The following is a 13,714-nucleotide window of genomic DNA, read 5'->3' on the forward strand; positions in this document are numbered from 1 at the left end:
ACTGAAATTAGAGTCAGGATACTTGTGTATCAGAGTCCCAGCTCTGCTTTTTTTTTTTAAACTATTATGACCAGGTTATGTCATTTAACCTCTAAGGACTTCAGTTTCATTTTAATAAAATTAAAATCCTTACATTAAATGCTACATAAGGCTGCTATGGGAAAAGGACTTTTTAAACTTTTTATTAGGCTCCAGGGCTGAGCCCTCACAGAACAGGTTTTATATTTGGGCAACCTCTCAATATTGATTCAAATAATGGCGAAGCTACCACACATTTGGTTTGTTACTCCTGTTCCAGGAACATTCATATCAACAACAGATGTTACAGTGGACACAGTGCAGGACTTGGAATCTGGAAGACCTGAGTTTTAATTTTGCTTTAGACAATTACCTAGCTATGTGACCCTGAGCAAGTCAATTAACCTTTTTCAGTCATAGCTTCCTCATCTGTTAAACAAAGAAAATAATAGCACCCACTTCCTTGAGCTGTTGTGAGGATCAAATTACATAACATGTAAATTGCTTTGCCAACCTTAAAGCACTATATAAAGGCTAACTACTATTCATATCTATTGTATATGGATTCAACCCACTTCTAGTTCTGCCCAAGGGTATTCAGTTCATCTGAAAGCATTAAGCTAACAAGACATAAAATTTAGGCCAAGATTATCAAAATGCATACAAACAATAGAAGAGACTAATATTGTAGGCCTTTTGGTTGGAACAATATAGTCCTTTTTCAAGTGTGCACCATTTCCTGCCCTCATCCTTCCCCCACTCCTACCCCCCCCCCAAAAAAAAGCAAAGCAAACAACACTCTCAGCATGGTAGGTAATGTCTCACACTTAAGTAGAGAGCCTTCATGAAGTGCATTAGTGTCATCTCACCATTTTCTCCCTGACTCCAACATCTATGTGCCCAGACTTCTTATCTCCAAGTTTTCTATTGCTCTTTGGTGCTGTCCATGGTACCAATATCATTACTGCAGCTCCCAGAGCTACAGACTTCGTTCAGGTATTTCCCACAACCTGACTGGAAACATTCTCACATTTCCTAGCTACCTCTGCATTCCTAATGTCCAGAACCCTAAAAGATTTGTCTGTCTTCTTTCTCTCCTCTTCTCACAGAAGCACTTCTCTTTTATCCTTTTTGCATGCATTAAGGCAAAGAGCTCTGTGAGGTCTCCCTGTTAGAAAAGCTTTGGTCCTTTTCCAACTAACACAAGCAAGAAGGGAGGGCTTGGCCCAACTCCTCTGTTTGCAAAAGGCCATCTCCTTTGCTCATTCAACTTAAAGCACTATAGAAACATGAGCTATTAATATAATAATCCCACAGGGAACATTTCTAGCCTGGAGCTAGTGATATTCCAGTGATTATAACAGTATTCGTCAGGAAGGGGGAACTGGAGCCACTGGCTCAGGTGAGACTACCTCTGGAACACAATTGGTCCAAAATATTTTTTTTATATCTCGAGCAAAGTTTGAAACCCTCCCCCACCCTACAAAGAAAATCCAGAATACACTTTTTCTTCATTTAAATTTAAAGGTAAAATAGCATAAACAGAGATTTTGAGCTGGAAGGAAACTTAGACATCATGCAATGTACCTACCTCATTTTATGGACAAAGAAAGTGTAAATCCAGAGAGGCTAAATGACTTAGCATAGAAATAGTTAAGTAGGCCAAGTACAATTTGAGCACAAGTCCTCTGATCTAATACTTTTCACTATGCCACATTGACCCAGAAGAAAAAAATAAAATGTATAGCTCACTCTTAAAAGTCCTTTAAGCTTTATAAAATGCTTTAGTTCATAACAGTCTTGTGAGGAAGGTAGTACAAATATTGTAGTTATATATAGATAAAACAGATAATGCAATAGTGATTATAACATAACTTTTCTTCTTTAATGGCTTCAATCATTCATTACATCATCACCATTAATGCACTTTACAGTATATTGAATGGAAAGCAAAACGTGGATTTGACAGTGAATCTTGTGGCATAAATCATGTTGAATAATTCTTTATTACTTTCCATTTTCTGAAGCTCCTTTTCACACAATATAACAGTAATAGGCAGATTTTAAACATACATACACACAACCACATATACACAACCAGACATAAATGCAACCATACACACACAACTACACACACACACATTCCAATAACTATGTAATGCTGTTGTTAAATTTGGATAGGAGCCAATAAGCTGGTAAAATCATAAGTTGTTGCTTATTTTAGGAATACAGTAAATTTTGCTCCTGATTGAAGCTCTTTGCAGCTGACCCAAGTCCTTGCTATACCTCATAGATGAGCTGTGTGTGGTTCATTTTAATTCAGCCTTTTTTAATTCTGAGTGTAGTACTAGAAAAGAAGTAAAGATCCAAGGTTTTTTTTTTTTTGCAAAGCTTTTTTGATTCATGTTGGCTGTGAGGAAAAGGAATATTTCTTTTATCTGTACACAAGAGTAATTGCTAGTTAACATAAATCTAACTTTCATTTCTTGGTGAAATGTTTCTTTTATTGTTTATTTTTATTTAAAAGTTATAATCATTCAGACTCTGAAAAAAATAGAGAAAATGAGAGACTTTCAGTTAATAAACTACACCTTGGTATAATATGCTCAAAATTCCTTATTTCCATCTAATATTTTGGGGTGCATTCATGAATTCCAGTTATTGGCCAACAGAGAATGGAATAGTGGAAGAGGACATCTAATTTAGAGTCTTTGGCCCCAGATTCAAATTCAGCCTCTGACATATACTATCTTCATGATTTGGGCAAGTCATTTATCCTCTGGTCCTATGTTTCCTCATTTGTAAGAATAAGAGAGTTGGACCATATAACCGCTGAAGTCCCTTTCAACTCTTGATCTACTACTCTGTAGTCCTATAAATTGTGTCAAGATGGTTCAGAATTTAATACTAAATGATAATCAGAAAACCTAAAAGTTTGTTCCAAATGAAGATCACATACAAACAAAGGATTTAGTTAGAAATTTTAAAGAGCAAAGAAATAAGGTATATTTAATGGAAAGACTTTGGATCATAAAAATCTTGTCTGAAAATGCTGACATTTTTGCAGTAATATTATTCAGTACTTTAAAAGTTTCTGTGTGGTGCTATGTATGTATGTGAATGATCTTACTTTAGAACACCAGCATGTTTTTAAATGACCTTTAAGATATATCTGTAATGTGTTCATTAACATTTCCCAGGAACCTGATGGAAACTGAAAATAATATGAAAAATCTTTATACTATTCTGAATAAAAGAAATAGCCACATTATTTTTAAAAAGGCCTGCCTTTATACCTTTTTGATAGAAAATGTGTGCTGCACATGGCCTACCTCTGACAAACTCATTTTCTTAAAGAATGCTTGACTTTCTTGCTTTATTCTATGTTCTCTATATGTGCTGTACAGTCATAGCCTGGATTGGTATTTTACATTGTTTTAGATCATTTCTTCCAAATAATAATGGCTATATCACAGAACCACACAATTTGAGAGTTGGAAGGGCCTTTAGTGGTCATCTAGTTCAATCCATGTATTAATGAATCTCCACTCGAGCACACCTGATATTTGGTTATCCAGCTTCTGCTTGAATACCCCCAAGGGGGGGACCCCTCCACCTCTGAAGGCATCTATTTCTACTTTTTCACAGTTCTATTTGTTGGGATTTTTCCCCTTTGGCAGCAAGCCAACATTTGCCTCTTTGCAACTTCTACCCAATTTACTGTCCTTTAGGGCCAAACAGAACAAGTTTAATCCCTCTTCTATATGAAAGCTTTTCCAATAATTGAACACAGCCATGTATGTGTTTCTTTTCAGTCTCCTTTTCTCCAAGTTAAACATCCCCAAGATTCTTCAATCAGTCTTCATGGGATCAAGATCTTTTACCATCATGGTCATCTTTCCCTGAACACTCTCCAGCTTATTATTGTCAAAGAAGAAACTGTAATGTCAATTCACTACCAGCCAGTCTCATCATAGGCACAAATGAAGCTTAAAGAAACATTCCCATCAATAACAATGATGCACCAAATTATTTGCCTCATTTGCTCTGGGAAGGCAATATCAGGGATGCAGTTGAATTACAGTAAGAAATATTTTGCTTTCTTAATTTCAGACATTTTCAGCTGAAACTTTGTTGCCCAGAAAAACCAATAATCTCAGTAGTGCATCAGAAAGCCAGAGTTTGAGTATAGATTCTGATCCCTACCATCTCTGTGACCTTGGGAAAGTCACTTAACCTCACTGTAACTCAGTTTTCTTATGTATACAAGAAGAAGATTGGTTTAGATGATTCTTAAGGAACCTTCTGGCTTTAAATCATATGGTCCCAATCCTGCAAATCCAATAACAATCAAGAAAATTAGTTTATAAAACCAATATTATGCTTTGAAATCATCTTTTTCAATGCTGTGTTAAGATTATGCATGCTATAACATTTTTTTAAAAGCTTCCAGCATTTGGTTTTTCCACTTTATTGCTAGAATCTCAAATAATTTTTTTGAGCATAAAACTAAAAGTCTACAAAGTACATTTGAGAACTTCCTACTACTTTTTGCCTTTCTAATATAATTGATAATTGTATTTTGTCATTGATAAAGTATCCTTCATTCTTTCCTCATGCCCTTCAATTCAAGGACATTCATACAATGATTCAATAAATTTGTGTAATCCTTTATGCATGGGTGCAGGTTTTTCCTGTCTCAGTATCCTTTAAGGAAGGATTTGAAAGGATATTATTTTGTTTGTCAAAGAAAATACAAGGAAACCAAAATAAATACTTTATTTTATTTTCCATACATTAGCCAAATTCCAGGGATTAAATACTTACAATTGAAAGTCACTCAAGAAGCCATAGTTTAGAACAGCACTCATCATAAGATGTTTCTTTGATACAGGCATCACTACTCTGGTCAATACCATGTCCTATTATAAAATATCTAACTTGATCATTGATATGTTTTGTTTTTGTTTTTTAGGAAAAGAATCCATTAAGATTAGAGAAATATTAGGATTTTCATGTCTATTTTATTTACCTGTGGTCTTCTGGACCTTGATTAAGATGTTATTTTCAATTACTGAATATTTAAAGGTTTTTATAAAAATTATTTTGGGGCTTTATGACTTATAAGTGGCACTTCTACAATGTTTATTAGTCTTCAAGTATTCATACTGTGAATAAACTGGTTTTCACCTCTGTAGTTAACACTTGTTTCAATACAATTCAATAGCAAATAAGTACTTTCCCTACACAACACTATGGGATATAAAGATGAAGGTGAGATAATCTCCAAATCCAGTGAGTTTACTTTCTACTAGGAGGCATATGATATGCACACAGATAAGTAAATGGCAATATAAGGAAGAAGAGAACAGAAAGAAACGGGGAGAGAGTATCAAGGAAGGCAATCTGGAAAAGATAGAACTTGAGCTGAGCCTTGAAAGAAGGAAGACAAGGATTCTGAGAAATGGTGATGAGGACAGAGTGCATCCCAGGCATAAGGGACAGCTGTATGTATGTGTGTATGTGTATTTATGTATGTATGCATACACACATGCATGTATGTGTGTGTTTCTGTGTATGTGTGTTGTGTTGAGTGGCATGTTGAATTCAGGCAAAGACATTGAGTCCAGTTTAACTGGAAAGTAGAATGAGTAAAGACAAAAAAAAGTATGGGATAAGGTTAGAAAGATTGCTTTTGTACATGGTAGGCATTTAGTAAATGTTTGTAGAATCAACTTGAATTGGAACCAGATCATAGAAATCCCTAAAATAGGAGTCTGAGTAGCTTGTACTTATTGCTAGAAGCCATAAATACTCAGTTCTGCTATAATCCAAATACTGATTCCTCATTAAGCTTATTTTTTTTCTTCTATTTTGCTCTAGGAAACTTATATAATTTCAAATCCAGCATGGATATACAGTTATGTGAAAAGGGGGAGGGGGAAGGTCGGGAGGTTATTTTTTGTTGTTGTTATTGAATTCTGAGTCAGGGGATCTGAGTTCAAAAATCGGATTCTGCTACTTACAGCCTATGACCTTGGGCAGATCAGTTTACCTCTCTGTTCTTATTTTCTTCATCTGCAAAAGGAGATAGTTGGTCTAACTGATCTTCAAATTCCTGTCCAGTTCTAAATCCTTAGAGTAATCCCAAGATACAAAGTAAAATGACTTTAAGTGACAATTGTCTACCCCGATTTAGTGCTTTCTCCTCTTGGCTCTCAGAAATCTGTGAAGAGAGAAATCATTCATCATTGGGCAGACAGAATTAGGTATTTTGATTTACCACCACCGGTTTTGCTGCCAATAGTGGTGGGGAACAACTGGTGGCACATAATAGGTGGTAGATTGAACATTTAAAATATTGCTTGGCTTTTTAATTATCTGGCATCCATCAATGGTTGGTCCTTGAAGCTAAGGGTCAATACTTGTGCAGATGGAAATTATAAATGATTTTCTCCTTTAACAAAGGCAATACACTAGAATCACTGACAGATACATGGTCAGTGCATACTGTAGTCTGCTGAACTCCGCATTTTTTTCTTTCCACATATAAAATACATCACAACAAAGTATGATTTATGAAGGACTTTGGTAAATTTGAAGAACTGTCACATGGAAGACAGATTTAAGTTTTTCTGCATGACCCCAGAGGGGAGAACTAGTAATAATAGGTGAAAGTCACAGGGAGATTTCAGCTTAAGGTAAAGAAAAAAAAATCACAATTAAAACTTTCTAAAAATGGAATGAGTTGCCTCATACTAGAATGGGTTTCCTATCAGTGGAAATGTTGGAGGAGAGACTGGGTGACTTTTTCAGAGGCTTTATATAAGGGTGTCTGCTTTCAGTAGAGGGGACCTTTAACATCTTTCCTACTATAAGACTCTGTGACCTTCCAAGCTCCAGGTGCTTCATTTGCAAAATAAAAATCACCCCTTACCTCGCAGAAGACAAGGGACTAGAATGGATGAACTCTCCTGGTCTCTTTTAGCACTAAGACCTAGGAGTCTAGGATTCTTGTCACCTTATTTGTATTGCTTAGCCTTCTGTTGACAGAGTAAATTCTTGAGAAAGCCTGTAGGGCTTCAGTGCTGCCTGCCCACAAAGGTCTAGAATTATCCATTAGAGGCTTTGAGTTTTGACTGTACCTAATCCATGTAATCTAAATCTACATGTGCTTGAGAGTTGCATTAAGATATATGCATTTTAAAGAATTCATATTAAAAGACCTCCCTGGCTGTAAATTCTGCATTTTACACCCTAGTCAGCTGTCTGCCTTGTCTGCCCTAGTATCCACTCTGCAAAGGCATTGTTCAACAGTCACAGTAAGGGGAGAATCCACTCATTGACTCTATTTCCTCTCTACATACAGCATTTTAACATCATTGAAAAAAATTTCCTTATCCATTTTCCTATGTTGTAGAATTATAAGATTCAGAGTTGGGAGGGACCTTAAGAGATCACTTAATTCAGTTCTCCTTCACATTTTGCAGATGAGACAACTGATTATTTGCATAATCAGTAACTTCTACGGTGATGATATTAATATTATAACTTTATATAGTGCTTATTATATAGTAGCTCTCTTATGCTCAAAATAACCCTCTGGGATAGCTATTGTAAATATCATTGTTTGCATTTTATAGAAGAAGAAACTAAGACAGGTTTTGAAAGAGGTCCTTCCTATTCTATATCTAGTACTCATTCCATGACACTTTTCTGTCAGGGGTCAGAGGATGGGGATGCCCTAATTCAGAAATAATATCAATAATTATTTTACATCATTATTTGACTGTATTATCCAATTTGTTTCTCAGAATAATCCTGTGGAATAGGTAAGATTAAGTATTATTGGCTCTATTTTACAGATGAGGAAAGTAAAGCTTAGAAATATAAAGAGACGTTTTGAACTCAGGTCCTTTGAACCAAAACCCTAGCCTCAAATCTGACGATATACAAGTTAGGTCATCTGCCCCTTCTTTTCCAAGTTCCTGACCTAGCTCCCCACCTTTCTAGCCCCGCTAAATTCACACCATATGAGAACTCGTTTAAAGAAAAAAGGCATGTTTACCCTGGAGAAGGGGAAGAGTCAGAGGGCACATGGTAGCTTGATAGCTCTGTTCAAGTTTGTTAAAAGCTCTCAGATGGAAAAGGGTTTGCACTTGTTACGTTTGGCACCAGAGGGTAGAGCCAGGAACAATGAGTGTAAGTCACAGAAAAGTAAATTTAGATTTGATGACAAGAAAAACTTCCCAACAGAGCTGTCCCAAAGTGGAATGGTCTGCCTCAACAGAGAATGAGCTCCCTATCATTGGAGGTCTTTCAAGTAGATTCCAGGGTGATTTATCAGGTGTGCTAGAGTAAAGATTCCTTTCTTGGGTGGGTTGGATTAGATGGCCTCCAGGGTCCTTTTCAACTCTCAAATTCTGTGATTATTATTATTTTTATTATTATATCCTGCTTTATTTCTCCCCCCTTCTTCTTCTAGCTTTTGGTGCCAAGTCCACCCAAGCCAACAGGTAGAAGATGCAGTCAGCCTTTCTAGGGTGCTCTTAGAAAGCCTAAAAGAAAGGGGTTTTTTTGTTTTGTTTTGTTTTTTGACAAATCCCAGGGAAGAGATCAGGGCTGCCAGGGTTGTCAGAGAAAAGCAAATGGAAAGGAATTTAGAGCCCTCTGCTGGTTGAGTCCCAAATTGCAGCTACCTAGCTTCTGGCTGGAGAAAACACCTTCAATGTTCTGTGATGTTGAAATGGTTAGTTGGGGTAGTAGCTATTATCACTGACCATAATGATGAAAATAATATCCACCCACATCTGTATAGATGTTGCAACTTTATAGGCCGCAAAACGCATCCACAAATATTGTGTCACATGATTCTTAAAACAACTCAAAAGTGGATAAAACAAGGCGCTCACAGGACTCCTTTGGCGAGTCTCTTAACATGCCTAGATCCCAGTTTCCTTATCTGTAAAATGAAAGGTTTGGAATAGACAGCCTCAAAGATACCTTACAGCTCTAGACTTCACAGTCCTGTGATTTACTCCTTATTGTATGCAGGTAAAAAAAAAATGTTCCGGATTTGGAGACCAACAACCTGGCTTCCAGTCCTGGCTCTGCTATTTACTATGAGACTTTGCTCAAATTACTTCATTTCTCTTGGCCTCACTTCTTCCTTGTAAAAGAAAAGGGGTTGGACCAGAAGGTCTGTATGATGTCTTCTGGTACTAAATCTACAATCCTACCATTCTCATTTACAGATGAATAGGACCTTGGAGATCTTCTAGTTGAACTGCATCATTTTACAGTAGATGGAAAATCTAAAGCCAGCAAGGTGAATCCCAAGTATAAGAGGTGTGAGCACATGGCCAGAGAGGAAGAAGGGACCTCAGGTTTCCTTAAGTCAAACTCTGTTGTGTTACAGATGAGGAAAATGAAGCTGAGAAAGGGTGTATGACTTTCTCAAAGTCAAGTTAGTGACAGAGTTGGAATCTGTCCCCAGTCTGCTGATTCTCAGGCTTATGTCTTTTTTTTGTTTGTTTAAATATACATATATATATATATTTTAAGAATTACTCTCACGTTCAGTAGCTTTGATTCTTTCCACTGTTACATGTTGCTGTAATTAGTTCATCTGAGCTGTTTTAAATTCTCTCTCATTCTCCCCCTCCCTCTCTCTCTCTCTCTCTCTCTCTCTCTCTCTTTCTCACACACACACACACACACACACACACACGCACACGCACACGCACGCATATATATCCCCATAGCGACCCCAGGCAAGGACTGTCAAATGGTCCAAACAGCAGAGCAGAAGGGTCATCAATGCTCATTTTGTTCTCGTCCATATGCTCAGACTCTTAGCACCTCTGTGATGGATACCATGCCTCATCATTGATCATTTTCCATGAAAATGAAACCTGGTTTGGGAATTCTGTCCTGATCCCTAAGGGAGAACCAAACCTTCCTGCCTGTAGCGGTTGAAGTCAGGGTACTCTGGTGCCAGGGGAGCCACAGCCCGTAGAAAGAATGCGACCACGTTCATTCTCGGTTCTCTGCGGCTGCCTTTCAACTTTCTGGGAAACAGGCTTCAAAGGGCTTGTTTTGGTTGTACCTGTTTTGTTTTTTTGCCTGCTTTCATTTTTCCCATTTTGTTTTTAACTTCAAGGTTGTTTGTGCCAAGTGGAGAAATAGAGCTATAAACATCCCCCTCCCCTTGCTTCTCTCCTCCTCCCTCCCTCCCTGAGGCTTCAGAGGCTGGGAGTAATCGCAGCAACCACCGGCAATACTTACACAGGGAAAGTCTATTAGAAGAACAAATCGACTCTTGGCACTCAGGACTGGGGAGCTGAGGTTAGCAATGAAGATGATGAGAAGAATGACAACTCCCATCTCTGTGATATGTTTTACAGAGTGCATTTTTCACAACAGCCCTGTGAAGTGGTTAGTAAAAATATTATCATCCCCACTTTGCTGAAGAGAAAAATGAGGTTTACAAAGTTTAAGAGACTTGTTTAAGGTAACACAACCACTAAATGTCAGAGCTGGAACTCAAATTCAGGTCTCTTGATTTCAAGTTCAGTACTCTGCTATATACTGGGTATCCTCTCTCATAGATATGATGGAAAGGCCAACCCAACAAGATCAATGAAGTAGCTTCCTATTAAGTATGAAGTGAAGAATACTAGCAAGGACACCTTGACTGGCACTTACTAATCACCTACTATGCGCCAGGCACTAGGGAAAAGTAAAAACTCAGACTTTGTCTTTATGGATTTCACTATTTAAGAGGGTGCTAACAACTATGTACAAAACACACACACACACACACACACACACACAGGATAATTTGGAGATCATATGAGCAGGAAGACATTAAGATTAAGGAGGATTGGGAAAGACTTCTTGTAGAAGGGAAGATTTTAACTGAGATTTCAAGAAAGCCAGGTAAAGATGACATGAGGAAGGAGAACACTTCAGGAATGGGGAGTGGCCAAGACTATCTCATTTGCTCAACAAATATTGAGAGAGGCAACATGGCATAGTGGAGAGAGAATTGGCCACCAAGCCAGGAAGCCCTCGGTTCAAGTCTTGTCTCTGATCCATGCAAGCTGTGTGACTGGGCAAGTTCTGACCTCTCAGTGGTCTTCTAGGCAATTCTCTGGGGCAATGAGTTCCAGAGAAGGTGCTGATGTACATTGGCAAGGGAACTTCCTCACTGGAAGTTCTCTACACGAGTAAAATCACAGCTCCAGTCCCTATCCCTATCCAGCAAACATTGAATAAACGCTTACTACATGTTGTATATTTATTACTACTACACTACTACAACTACTCTGATAGGTCCTAGGAGAGGTAGAAACATAAATAAGACATGGTCCTTATATTTTAAAAGTTTATAACCTAATAGAGAAACTTACAGTTCATAGAATTTTGCTTGAAATTCCATCATTAGAAAGTCACTCCTTTCTATCCAGTAATTTTAAAGTGAAAATACCCCTGAAAGGAGTAATGTATGAGTTAATAAGAGTATGAGCAAGCTTCTTTATGTGACAGAAAATTTCTAGATAGTCTAGTAGACTTGGGCCCTGGCGTGTCCAATTTATCATGCACACTCTGATTTCCTTACTACTTCCCTGCTCCTTTCTACCCATCTGAATTCTGTTTCCTTCAAGGCCCAATTTAAGTCCTTCCTCATTTAGGAAGTCTTTCTTTGCCTTCCTAATTCAGTTATGTCTTTCCTCTGAACTCTTATAGCATTTGTGGCCTATATAATTATAGGAACATAGAAATATGAGATTTGATGCAAGAGGATTCCTTAAAGATAATCTAATCCAAGCCTCTCCTCAATTTACAGGTGAAGCTACTGGTAGCATAAGAGACTGAGTACTGGATTTGGAGTCAGAAAGACCTGAGCTCAAATCCTGCCTCAGAGACATACTAGCTATGGTATCGGGGAAGATCACTGAACCTCCCTCACCCTGTTTTGTCATCTGTCCAACAGGTTAATAATCCCATCTACCTCACAGGGCTGGTGTGAGGATCAAATAAAATAACATGTGCAAAGCACTTTGTAAATCTTAAAGCACATTGTATATGCCAGTTCTTCCTCTTATTCCTGAGGCCCACAAGGATGAAGTAGCTTTCTCATGATTACACAAACAGGAAGAAGCAAAGTCAGGATGCGAATGTAAAGAGGAAAGTGTCCGTGCGTGGGTGACCAAGATGCAGAAGAGCCTTTTGACTACACCATATATGAGTATCAGTGAAAAGAAGGGGAAATGTCTAGCCCAGAGAAGAGAAAACTTGGCAAAGAGCAGAATAATTGTTTTCAGTTATTGGAAGGGCTGCTGGAGGTAGGGGGTGGGGAGAAGCTTTAGACTTGTTCTGCTCAGCCTATAGGGGCAGAACGAAAAAGCAATGCATGGAAGTTGCTTTAGGTTTTAAGATTTATAAGATTTAGGTTCTATATAAGGAAAAACTCCTTAACCACCGGAACTTTCCAAATGCACAATAGGTTACTTCTAGTGGTCGTGGGTTTCCTCTTTCTAAAGGTCTTCAAGCAAAAACTGGTTGATCACTTCTTGGTAGTATTGTAGTGGGCATTTTTGTTCAGGGAAAGTTAGTCTAGATATCTTTTGAGGTCCCTTCCAACTCTGAGACTCTAATTCCAAACCCAAGATTTTTTCAATACCATGATGTATCCCTCGTTTGACCCTTATTGTGTACCATCTTGCATTGTGGGTTATCTTTTTGTGTGTACATGTCTTCTCTTCCCTACTTCCCTGACTTTAAGCTCTTTGTGGGGCTGGTTTGTATCAGTTATATCTTTGAATCTCCCTCAGTGCCTTTTATAAATTAGGTGATCAATAAATATTGGGCAGTTAGTTGACAGTAGAAGAGATGGAAAATATCTCAGGATACAGTATCTCCTCTCTTTGGCACTATAAATGAAGCATATTTCAGGCTGCCTTAAAATCTAAGCAAAAGGCACAACTTCCCAAGTCCTGCCAGTTAGCATCAAGAGGTCTACTCTGAGGTCCTATGGTTGTTTAGACTGGAGCCCTGCCCCCTCTTTCCCAAAGCCTCCTGTTCCATTGCTTTGGAATATATCTCTGCTCCTCTCTGCAGGGAAAACAACTTCATCAAGGATTTTCCCCAGCTGGCTGACGGGCTGATGGTGATCCCACTGCCTGTGGAGGAGCAATGCCGAGGTGTACTCTCAGAACCTCTTCCTGATCTCCAGATGCTCACTGGTAAGACTCAATGTCTCTTCCCCTCATCTTCCCTTCACACAGTCCTTTCTTTCTCTTCTCAGCCAGTCCTGAGCCCTGCTCATTCAGTGATGCCTCTTTCTTTGGGTTACATGGGCAGAAAGTCTGGGGAAGCTCCAATCCCTACATATAGTGTCATCCTTGACATAGGGAGAAAAAGCAAATGAAATCCAATTCATATTCCTATAGCCCATCAAAGTTTAGAAAGCAAAATCCTCATAACAACCCTGTCAAATAGATACAGTACAAATATCAACCCCAGTTTTTTACTAAGAAATGGCGTTCTGAAAAGGGAAGTGACTTGCTTTGTCTCACACAGCTAATAAATGTCATATCCAGGGATTCTTTACTCAACACTCCTCACTTTGATTCCAGTGCTTTTGCCTCCCTGAAAGGCCTCTGAAACATTGCAAGTAGCTTTGACTTCA

At 38.2% G+C, this 13,714-nt stretch overlaps 1 protein-coding gene and 1 long non-coding RNA gene across 3 annotated transcripts in view; one reads left to right on the forward strand and one right to left on the reverse strand.

Moving 5' to 3' along the window:
- ASTN2 (astrotactin 2) overlaps positions 1 to 13,714 on the forward strand; it is a 1,158,830-nt gene that overhangs the window by 722,047 nt on the left and 423,069 nt on the right. For both annotated transcript variants that reach the window (XM_069073820.1, XM_069073821.1), the window contains one exon: positions 13,144 to 13,268. In XM_069073820.1, coding sequence (XP_068929921.1) covers positions 13,144 to 13,268 — 125 coding nt within the window. The remainder of the gene's footprint in view (positions 1 to 13,143; positions 13,269 to 13,714) is intronic.
- The window catches only part of LOC138150402 (uncharacterized), a 113,407-nt gene that overhangs the window by 89,891 nt on the left and 9,802 nt on the right, over positions 1 to 13,714 (reverse strand). The gene's annotated exons all lie outside the window — the stretch shown is intronic.

Source organism: Petaurus breviceps, unplaced genomic scaffold (assembly GCF_028583685.1).
Source record: "Petaurus breviceps papuanus isolate PSGF00001 unplaced genomic scaffold, PetGlider_PUasm1.0 90879, whole genome shotgun sequence".
In the NCBI taxonomy this organism is placed as follows: Eukaryota; Metazoa; Chordata; class Mammalia; order Diprotodontia; family Petauridae; genus Petaurus; species Petaurus breviceps.